The 11548-nt window shown below is 46.1% G+C and overlaps 2 protein-coding genes across 2 annotated transcripts; both read right to left on the bottom strand.

Moving 5' to 3' along the window:
* Positions 1 to 5258: 5258 nt before the first annotated feature.
* On the bottom strand, positions 5259 to 6362 carry EDB93DRAFT_881992 (thioredoxin-like protein). The gene is made up of 5 exons (XM_041457799.1): positions 6129 to 6362; positions 5896 to 6079; positions 5721 to 5842; positions 5508 to 5662; positions 5259 to 5455 (listed from the first exon to the last, which is right to left on the bottom strand). The coding sequence occupies exons 1-5, from the start codon at positions 6297 to 6299 to the stop codon at positions 5407 to 5409; spliced, it is 681 nt and encodes a 226-aa protein (XP_041303203.1). The 5' UTR covers positions 6300 to 6362; the 3' UTR covers positions 5259 to 5406.
* On the bottom strand, positions 6360 to 10255 carry EDB93DRAFT_882047 (uncharacterized protein). Its single transcript, XM_041457800.1, has 12 exons — positions 9728 to 10255; positions 9518 to 9661; positions 9347 to 9466; positions 9138 to 9294; positions 8508 to 9088; positions 8346 to 8459; positions 8228 to 8296; positions 7922 to 8178; positions 7694 to 7871; positions 7086 to 7645; positions 6926 to 7034; positions 6360 to 6876 (listed from the first exon to the last, which is right to left on the bottom strand). The coding sequence occupies exons 1-12, from the start codon at positions 10169 to 10171 to the stop codon at positions 6574 to 6576; spliced, it is 3036 nt and encodes a 1011-aa protein (XP_041303202.1). The 5' UTR covers positions 10172 to 10255; the 3' UTR covers positions 6360 to 6573.
* Between the last annotated feature and the right edge of the window lie 1293 nt (positions 10256 to 11548).

Raw genomic sequence — 11548 nt, 5'->3', positions numbered from 1 at the left:
CCAGTTGTATCTATCCCCACTGATGCATATTTACTCGTTTTCGCATTATTGAATATTACAGACAGCGTTATTACATGTTATCTACAAAAGGTGCAGTACACATGCGCCACTGTTTTCGCCTAATGCACTCTGAAATTCTACATAGACACTATTTAATATCTAGTACTTCCTACCTATTGCATTACTTACTTTTCCCTACTCAGTAGTAGGATGGAAGTCATTGGATATTAGTAGTACTTGATTGTATTGCAAAATATCTATCCACTCTTTTTCTTTGAAACATTCCGACACATCCGACACTCATTTGACCAACAACCCGACACACTTCCGACACATTCCTTTACCGTTCGATGCATTCCCGACAGTCCGATGCATAGTCATGACTAGGTGCTGTAATGATGAGAGCGGTCATTTCTGAAGGTGTTGAAGGAGTGTTGGAAGCGGATGGAGATGACATGGACGGTGAGGGCATAGGCTTCGCCTCAGTTACCACAGCTGCGACATCCTTCCTTTTTCCTCCTCCTCCTCGTTGCTGACTGCTCCAGGGTGCTTTTCCTTCCATTCCCCCTCCAGATTGCATGCAGTGATCGCGATCGTGTGTCATGGACTGCAGTAGTCCAGTGCAGGCTGGGTTGTCACAAGGCACCCCCTTGGGTTTGTGCTTGTGTATCCACACGCCATTGGAGGGGTTGACTTTGCGTTCAGTCGAGGTAGGAGTTACAACGTTGGTGTATTCTGATCCTGGTCCGGTGCGTGCCATCTTTAGCTGTCCACATTGACGATTAGCTTCTTCAGCGAATGCTGTTGCAACATCTTCGAACGAGACTTGTAGGGGAGTGATGGACTTGGCAGAAGTGGAGAATGAGGGAGCCTTGTATAACCCAAGAGTAAGACTTCGACCCACTGGGGGGTTTCAGGTAGCCCATGTAAGAGCATCCAGACAGCTTCTGGGTCCGAAATGGCGACTTCCATCTCTGTGAATCTTCGACGTGCACCCACTCTTTGATGGAAGAAAGTTCGGTGCTCGTAGGCTGTCCTGGCGTAGCGATCTTGGGCATCACACTGGCGAATTCTATGACATCGTCAGGGTCAGTGCCATTGCTACAGTGGTTGCATATTCCTTCACTGGCTAGGGCCAATTCTACAGTCCTGCGCCATGCCGGGTAAACGTCCAAGCCAGTGAGCTTGATGATATGATCATATTTTTTCATAGTAGAGAAATGATAGATGCGGGTTCGTCCGTTAGATGAATTTGAGATTAGTTAGCATGCATGTGGGTCAGAGATCCTTTAGAGCTCAGGGCTCATAACCTGTAGACACTAGTAGATCTAGCGGAGAACACGTTCAGTATGTCGTGGAAACAATACTGACATGCATAAGTACCTAGCGGAGAACACACTAGTGTGATACATCAGTACTCAAGAAGAATGGACATAGGAGTATCTACTCACCTCAGTATGTCATGGAAACAATACTGAGGTGACTGCAAGATGGAGCAAGACTTTGTACTGTCTGATAATGATTATGTAACAAGCTCAGGGAAAAGTGGAGCAGAGGTGTTTGTATGGTTGAGAAGGTAGAGCAAAGGCATTTGTATGGTCAAGAAGACAGAGAAGTGCCAAGCGACAATGAAGCAGGCTATAAGACAGTTTTGAGTCAAGTTGCCTTTACGATCGCGAGTTGCATCGCGATCCTTGCCACTAGGGCGGCATGCAATATGAGTACCATCTATGGCGCCGGCAGCATTGGCAAAGTATGAGTAGAATTTCGGGTTTCAAAGGACTTTGAGAGGCATTGGACTGTCTGCGCTGGGTAGCTGGACATACAATGAATAAATCGGGGGGGAGGAAAATGCGTTGAGAATATGTTTGAAATACGTTCAAAACAATAAGCAAATGTATGACACTAAGGGATAACATATTTTGCTATTGTGTCATTGGAGCATTGAAAGCATTCACCAAGATGGCGAACAGAGAGTCCTGTGACAGATGCATACAAGAAGATGGCAAGCTGCTCCTCAAGTGTGACATGTTTTGAATTTCTGCACCCTGAATCGTGAAGTATATTCAATAGTACAATAGAATACATGATGCTGCATGCCAAGTTCGCATCGTATGTGGTCTGGATGTCGTGCGAGGAGTTCGTTGACCCATGCCATTACAGACAAGGCTGAAGTATAATAGGGTTGCTTGTTGTAGTGAGTTTGCGAGTGACCTTGGAGTACCTGCCCAGCAGCATCAGCAATAGCCATTGCTACACGAGCAGCACCATGGAACATCTTGTCTATCCAGTGCAGCTCATTTACGTCCAGTCGGTCGGAGTCTACCGCATCAGCACAATTGGAATCTTCATCCGCACTGTCTTCGATGTCGACATCATCTTTGTCTAGTGGGTCTAGTAGATCAAATTTGGCATTGAGGTCGTTAGGATGCATTGTGTTGTACAATAGGCTCAGCGACCACTATCATATTGTATCAGCATGATCAGCGTGACATTATTTTTGGTCTCGGACTATTTGGTCTTGTATGGGCTACGTTGGAATTTCAAAGTTGGTTGGCGAAAATGATGTCCGAACAGACTCTTAGGCCACTATCGAGAAACTCAGAACTTGTGTTTTTGAAACTTTGGATGGCTGTATATCAAGGTTTACAAGCTTAGTAATATCAAGCTCTATGTGTGGGATTTTCCTTATGCACACCTCCTGACTTGCACTAGTTTTAATTCTAACCAAATCTCAAGACCTCACTGTAGGATACCAGTTTGACTCATATCACAATAGCAAGCTTACATAATAATACACTCATATATCACACCATGTCTGAACTGATTCCAGTGACTCCATTCTAATTCCAAATTGCAAAATATGAGAGGTTGATTTCAAAAAGTCTGACATTTGTATATTTGTGCAACATAGGGGTTGATTTCACGCAAATCTGACATTTGCATATTTGCGCAATATGAGGGGTCGATTTTGCGCAAATCTGACACTTGCATATTTGCGCAATATGAGGGGTCAAGTTTGCACAAATCTGACATTTGCATATTTGCGCAATATGGGGGGTCCATTTCACGCAAATCTGACATTTGCATATTTGCGCAATATGAAGGGTCCATGTCACGCAAATCTGACATTTGTATTTTTGCGCAATATGAGGGGTCAATTTTGTGCAAATCTGACATTTGTATTTTTGCAAAATATGAGAGGTTGATTTCAAAAAGTCTGACATTTGTATATTTGTGCAACATAGGGGTTGATTTCACGCAAATCTGACATGTGCATATTTGCGCAATATGAGGGGTCCATTTCACGCAAATCTGACATGTGCATATTTGCGCAATATGGGGGGTCCATTTCACGCAAATCTGACATGTGCATATTTGCGCAATATGGGGGGTCCATTTCACGCAAATCTGAGATTTGTATATTTGCGCAATATGGGGGGTCCATTTCACGCAAATCTGAGATTTGTATATTTGCGCAATATGGGGGGTCCATTTCACGCAAATCTGACATTTGTATATTTGCGCAATATGGGGGGTCCATTTCACGCAAATCTGACATTTGTATATTTGCACAATATGGGGGGTCCATTTCACGCAAATCTGAGATTTGTATATTTGCGCAATATGGGGGGTCCATTTCACGCAAATCTGACATTTGTATTTGCGCAATATGGGGTCCATTTCACGCAAATCTGACATTTGTATATTTGCGCAATATGAGGGGTCCATTTGCGCAAATCTGACATTTGTATATTTGCGCAATATGGGGGTCCATTTCACGCAAATCTGACATGTGCATATTTGCGCAATATGGGGGTCCATTTTGCGCAAATCTGACATGTGCATATTTGCGCAATATGGCTGTTTTAGATTACCATAACCCAGCCTTAACTCTAATGGACTTGCAAATCATGGGTAGAATAATGCAAAACCATCGATCGGATCCGCAATCTGCTGGACAGGAGGTCCTCCTGCAGTTGGTAGTTTGACATGCTCTGCTTCTCATAACATTGGCCTCTAAACAATAGTCCAGGAATGACTGCAGAGCGGCTGGAGGTACCTGGTTGCGTCGGATGTTCATTTCAAATTCAGATCAACTATAAGAGGTTCTCGTACCCGATACGACTTGTGGTGTTTTCCTGTGTCCGGATATCATCCAGAGGTCAGTGCTGTAGCCGAGCATGGCAGTGGCTCCGGCCATGAGAAACCCTGCCAGAACGTGTAAAGTCAGAAGGGTTTCTGCTGACTAAGCAAGTACCCCCAGGTAAGGGGGTTTCTCATTAGATTTATCCCAGGCTCAAGTAATGTATAAGACTGAGTTCGTGTCTTGGTTTGGCTTACAAAAATCACCAGCGGCAGGACCTACAAAATTTACGATTCGCGGCAAGTGTACCTCACAACTTGAAGAACCTCACTCGGTGCTTGAAATTTTCAGCGAGTGACGTTCGCGACAAAAATGGACTCGATACGCAGAAGCACTCCCATGGAACTAGTGTGGGGGGCTACGTAGACTGTGTATGACATTCCTAACGACGACATCAATGTTGCCTCGTCGCATCTGTCATTCTCACCATTGTAATTAACCATCTCAACCTCATCTAGAATAGCCTGTGGAATTATTTCTTGATCGACCCGTCAAAATCAAAACATTTCCTCCAAGCACCTCAACTTCGTCAGAGCTCTCATCTTCTTCAGCCCTCTTCGACTCCTTGAGAGCCGCAAATTCGGCAGCGATGTCGGTGAGATACTCTCTAGACCAGCAAGGACTTCATCTGCATCACGAGTTATGTGACCCTAGGATCCACCTGGGATCCATCTGGTCTCGGGGCCATCAATGTAGCATTACGCTTGGTACACGTTGAGTATATGAACAGACGGGTTGGCTACCTAAATGTGAGACATCCTTCTGTATGTTTGGTGGGTCGACCGGATAAGGCCTGACAGATGTCAGATGTGTAGAGTTCAACGGCGAGTCAGAAAAGGACTACTCACTGTACAACATAACGCACAAAACGAAGACCTACAACGAGTATGTACTACTCTCGGTATCGAGAAGCAAGAGACTGCCTGTCAACAGACTTCGGAAGCACCGGTGAGTTTGAGGTAACTATTCAAGTTAATGGAGCATGTGATGCTCAGTAACAGGTTGTACTGCTCGAGGTGTCGAAACCTTGACATCCTGATGTAGCAGCTTTTGACAGGTGCTGATATTAACCTCATTCCACCATCGCCATCAGTGCTGGATATCCTTGATGCAACGGTTCATTCTGAGACGCTTCTTGGTAGCTCAAGAATAGTTAAGACCAGTAGTGCCAGCGACAGCGTCGTTGTCATAGATAAATTAGAGATTGCGATGCGGAAAGATCAGATGAATTCATAGTATTAACTTGACCGAGCGGCTGCTTATTCGCTCGCCCCGAAGCCTTTGATAAACTCCAATGCGAAACGAGGACTGATGTAGGTCACATAAAGCAATGAAAAACAGACGGTAACGTGGAACGCACCTGTCTGCCGGCTTCACAGGCATTCGCTTATCCAAAAGTTTGCCACCCTTCTCAAAGACAAAATGACTACGTTTCGTCTTGTTTCCATTACCAGCTCCAAGAACGCCTATCAACAATCTTTTTGGATCAGAAATGAGCGGGAACGGGAGTTGTTTCTGAAGCGACAGTCATGAACTTGTCGTTTGCGCATTGAACATGGGCGTGGTAACGTACCTTGGTTTGCCATTTACTCTGAGCAGCTGAGGAGTCGGCACTAACTCCATACACATCATAATCAAGCGAAGCAAATTCTTGCCATATATCACGGAAGCCACATGCTTGCGTAGTGCATCCAGCTAGAAGCAAAACTGTTGTGAGGATGAACACCAAGATAAACCCAAAAACTTGCGTGTGTCAGCCTTGGGAACTAGAAATAGAACGACACCCTTCTCTGCTGCGATTGAACCAGTATCGATATCTTCGCCTTTCTCATTTTTGAGGGTTATCGAGGGGAGAATATCGCCAATGTCGATGGGTGCTACATCTGCTACATCATCATTCTCCTCGACCGTTTTGTCTTCATTGGCTCTGGCCTTGAATGCGTCACAGTCAGCATAGAGAACGTGGCTGCAAGTGGCGTACTTTCTTGCTCCGTTCATCTTTGTCAACCTCCTCGACTGCCCTTTTTTTCCCCGCTTTTGAAGGCTTTCTCGGTTGCTTAGCAAGAGCAGGAGTCTCTACTGTTGCTTGCCCTGAAATCCTTGAGGATCTCCTTGGTGCTTGAGGTTCAGCATCAAGTTCGTCGGAGGTCATAGTACTTGGGTAGGTAGGGTATCAGAGTTGAAGAGGCTAAGCGAACGTGACGTACATGCCATTAGTACGGCGTCTGTTAGGGGCTCCAACTGATACTACTGCTCGCATTAAATCCACAACTTAAGGTGATATACACGGACTCAATGCAGGCAAACGCAACACAATATCCTTGAATGACAGACATTTCACAACTACTATTGATAGCAGGTATATGGCAAGTCCAAATGGAATAGTCAAAGTAGTGAAATAAATGGTGTACGAAAGGCACGATGCCTTATTGAGGTTCAGGTGGGGGGTTTGCTGAAAAACTTCCTGGAAATGGGCGTGAGGCGGGTGATGCGGGTGAAGTGGGGCTTCTTGCAGCAGTCATTGTCGTAGGCGAATTTGGAGAGTGTAGATCTCCCGTTGATCCATTGGAAGACGTGGAACGAGTGCGGGAGATGTATGGACGCGGTGGAGGCCGTAGAGCTTCCCCAGGCGGAGGAGAAGATATTTCAGGCACAATCACATCCAGGTCCATGCCAAATTCATCGATGATTCCGCGAGGAGGGGGCCGTTCGACCATAGCCTCCAACAACTGTAGCAGTTTCGAAATATGCATGGAACTGAGTAACCGATACACTCACCTCACGACGGAGGTCTTCGCCAGCGTACTCTCCCTCCATCTCATCAGGTCCGAGAAGGACAGCACCTTTTCGGAAGATTTCTCCTTCTTCTTCAACCCAACTTTTCGACCTTTCAGACATCATCAGAATATGTAGATACTTTGCTCGCGTGATGACCCACCTAACCACAGGGGAAGGTATGCTAATTTGGTCCTCCTCGCCTAAGCATCTGTTGTCGTCTTCATCCTCATCCTCGGATTCGGTTATCATGAAAGTGGGACTCAACACTTTCTCCGGCTCCTCCGGCTCTGGTTCTGCTCGAGCCTTTCCTTTATCTATCTTCGGAGTTAGTAGCGTATCATCCTCGGACATATCTGCGGGGTTCTCATGTAGAGCATCTCCGTTTGTGGAACTGATCACCGCGTTGGGAATGTCTAACCCAAGACCACGAAGAAGTGATTTACTCGAAGGAGCGGATGACAACTGTGTGACAGCATTATTCAGTTTATCGCAGAGGCCTAGGAGCTCTTCTAGCAGGACGACGTCTGTCGTAGTCTGCACTCTTTCTGTGATTTCATCGACAGTGGCTTTGGCTTGCTGAACGAGGTCTTGGGCCGTGGGTGACACGACAGTTGGGGAGGATGTGCCGGAAGATGCGACCATAATAGACCTTGGGCTATTCACCGAGTTCTCGACTTGAGACAGTAGCGTATACGCTCTTGATACAATCTCGGTATTATTCTTCAGAATCGTGAGTAGGCTGACCATATACGGGGAACATACATCTACCTTGAGCCCGCCACCCTGACGTATTGATTTGGCTAGTTCACTTTCCTCAATCATGTTCCACACACCCTTACCAAGCCCTTTGTTGCTCGCCGGACTACGAAGTCCGTCAGAAACATGTGCCGCTTTTTCTGCTTCCTCCGTATTCCGGATACAAGTGTTGAGAATTTCACGACACATTCTGTGAGGTTATGTTCATGAAACGTACTGTACATACTACTAGACACTCACTTGGAAAATTCCTCGTCATCTGGAGGTATATTGACGTCGAGACACCGCATTGTGTGATTAGCCTTGAGTCCTGAGCTCAGGGCCATAATGGCAGCGATGTCCAAGTTGTTGTCCGTGAGGTCAAGGTGGAGCAACGAGTTAGATTCAGGAAGAAATTCCGCGAGGGCGATAGCGCCTGATGATGTCATATTAGTGGAGGAGAGGAATAGGCGCTTGAGAGCGTTATTTAATGTGAAGGCCGTTCGGAGTGATTGGATCTAAACATTGCTCAGTCTAGGCACCATCTGCAGCAAGTCATCAACGCACGCCTTCGAGACCAGAACCCGAGCAGGGATTCCGACTGAGATCCAAAGTTTCTAAGCAATGATTGTATTTCTAAATTCTCTTGTTAAAACTAATGACCAAAGAGACTCTAAGCGCTTACCAGTGCCTCTGCAATTGCCACTAAGCATTGAACATCCAGCTTGTTTTCGCTCAAGTTCAGGACCTTAAGGGTCCTGTTTCGTTTGAGTACTTGTGCCAGATAAGTAACCCCATTCTACGCCGAAGTCGTCAATAGATGATACCATACTCGAAAAAAACTTACGCGAAGGTCATTGCCTCGTAAATCTAACGTGCGGAGAGCTCCAAGCCTTGGCAATGCATCGAGAGCGCGCACCTTGTCCAGCAGTGCGGCACTTGGACCGTCATCATGCCTGTGGGCCGTACCATTGGGATGTAGTCCGCCCTCTGACCGTTGAGGCCCAGTATTTGGTGCGAGATGGCGGGTGGTGACACCACCCTGTGGATTTGATGTGATGATAGGGATGGGTTGACCAGAAACCGAGAGCGGGGGAGGTTGTGCTGTTGCAGCACGGCGACTACGAGGTACATATGGTGTGTAAGTTGTTTGAGGAGGCATGGACGATGGGTGACGCGGAGGAGGTGGTACAGGTCCTATACGGGTAACAGGTGATGGAGGAGGTAGATGGGTAAAGGGAGGGATTGGGGAGGAAGGTGGCGAAGAGATAATGCCTCCTTGTGAAGGAAAGGTAGATGAGTTGGGAGTAGTAGGGACCACGTCTGGGTAGTCTCGGATCATGAGAGCAAGGGCGACGGCTCCTGTTGCATTGATGCGATTATGTCGCAAAGAGATGTTGCGAAGAGATGAATTACGAATAACTCGGGCTGCCACACTTGTTGGAAATCGGACGAAATGTGAAAGTTGATAGCTTACCAAGTACTTCCAGCGCTGGTACCCTGAGAGAACAGTCGTCTAGACGAAGAGAGATTAGACCAGGTTCAGGTGCCGTGGTCAATGAGACTACGATATATTCTACTGCCTTCTTGTCCAAATTTGTCTGTGAGAGGTCGAGGAATTGTAGACTTTTTGCCTGGCAATGGAATACATGAGCAGCTGCATTATTGTCTGCAGAAATAACGCACTTGTGAGGCGTAAAAACCAAGCACTTTAAACGCAGGTGTTTTTAGGCGACGGTTTGATGCGACGGACAGGAAAACGAGGGTGCCAGGTATGAGCAGCGCATGAAGCATAAGTTTCAATTTCTAGGCTGTGATGAGCACAGTTCAGAGGCAATCAGAAGAAATGCCATTTACATAGTCATCCAAATCACATTCTCGAAGGGTGAGTTTTCGAAGGCCCCATTCAATTGTAAACACGTCAGAGAGAATTGCGGCAGATGTGGGTGTCAATTGTACACCAGACAGATCGACGGACCGAGGATTTGTGGCTGATGCGCGCTATTGAGTAGAGCCATCTGAGATTAGCTTGATGTGCTCTCGAAACCCGCAAGTAAATTTTGTCACCTTAAAGGCAGCAGAGATCGCGGGATCTGGTTCTTCCTCTCTTGATGCGCAACACTCTCTATAGAACGATTCCACCTTGTCCAAATTCCACCAATCTTCCGTTTCGCTCGGACCAATAGAGTTGCCTCTGACAACTCTCCTGCGTCTCTCCGCCTCTCTCTCTTCGATTGCCCGTTTCTCATCTTTGAGGTTCGGTGTTGACGGAGGGTTGGTAGAGGATATGGGGTAGACCGTGACAAGTTGGGGAAGTATAAAATGGGCACGCTTGAGAGGTTTGATGTCGTCGCTAGCATAAGCGGGAGATTGTGTTGGAAGAAAACCCTTGATTCGAGAGAAGATACCGGTTTGTGTGGGTGGAGGGCGCTTCAAAATCGACTTGCCAGGAATTGGGATGGTTACCGCTGATGAAGAAGGCGAACATGATGAAGACGGACTTGCGGTCATGGTTTGAGACTGTGGCTTAACTTAGCTACTTAGGTTTGAAGTCCAATTGACAATTACTATAGGGCCGATAAGGAATATTAAGACCGATCAAGCTTCGCTAGGCTTAACCATCCTCTGCTGCAAACCACCACGAACCTGGTTTCTAGCCATCACTCCGGCGCCAAGCGACGTAGCGTCAGCTTCGACCCAGGCGTCCTCGAACAAGCCGTAATCAAATCAGCTTGAAGTACCATTCTCGACTTTTTTTTGATGCCTCATCTTATTGGGTACAGCCTTTGTTGAGCAGAACTCTATGTAGACTACGTATATGACTCAGACATTCCTAATTGTTGCGTCGTCCCATCCGTCATTCTAACCATTGATTTAATAATCCTCAACCTCATCTAGAATGGTCGGTGTTTAATCATTCTTGGTTCGACCTGGTCCAACTTGTCAAAATCAAAAGCATTTCCCACAAGTACCTCAACTTCATCGAAGCTCCTTCAATCCTTTTTAACTCTTTGATAGCTGCAAATTCAGCAGCAATGTCGTCAATCTCTAGACCAGCAAGGAGGTTTTCTGCATCACGAGACTCGGTCAAGAGCGGAGGCGCCCACTCTCGAAGGATGCTTCAGGATTCAGTACGGTCTCGGCAGACATCTATATTCATGTTCTATCGAATTCAGATTGTGCTATCAGATCTCAATATCACTGGATATAGCCTCGTTGCACAGCTCAACAAAAATTTTAAACCATCTACATCAGTCCAATCCCTGTTCGTTGCAGACTCATAAAAGGTTTTGCACGTCCTTACCAGTCCAAGTGCTACACTGGCAACTAGATTTCTTGATCGTCAACCGTATCACTCTGTATGGCAACTTGAATGGGTTCGAGATTTCGACGAGTTGCACAAAATGATTAGGAGGACGTCGAGGGACAAACAGAACACGATGCATTAGTTGGATATCGGAATTATATGAGTAAATAGTTGTGGTTAGAGTTCTTTATCGTCGTTATAACAGTTGCGCGCGCCTCAGTCAAGAGTAATAAAACAAACATAAGCAACCGTCTCAACCGTGACATACTAAGCCTGAGGCAATGATATATATTATAGAACGCCTAGCAGCAAGAAATAGGCGGCAAGGTATTGTCTGCTTCCAAGACTAACTGATTAAAGTTAGCTTGTACAAGGAATATTCATGTCGCATATTAAGTTGAAGGAGGTTCAACTAAGGCGAATACTTTTATATTATATAGCGATTGCATCTGCTAGGCATATTCATATTATTAGCATGGCGTCGGTGGCATGCCCCTGCGTCTGAGTCTCATCATGTCCACAGAGAATTCGAGTCATTATATGGTCGTGCAGGGTACACTTGAACAAAGAGAAAGAATAAG

The sequence above is a fragment of the Suillus bovinus genome, assembly GCF_016758785.1.
Source record: "Suillus bovinus strain UH-Sbo-P2 chromosome Unknown EDB93scaffold_80, whole genome shotgun sequence".
NCBI classification, from domain to species: domain Eukaryota; kingdom Fungi; phylum Basidiomycota; class Agaricomycetes; order Boletales; family Suillaceae; genus Suillus; species Suillus bovinus.
Note: the sequence above shows the minus strand (reverse complement) of the source record. Positions and strands in the feature narration are given on the sequence as shown.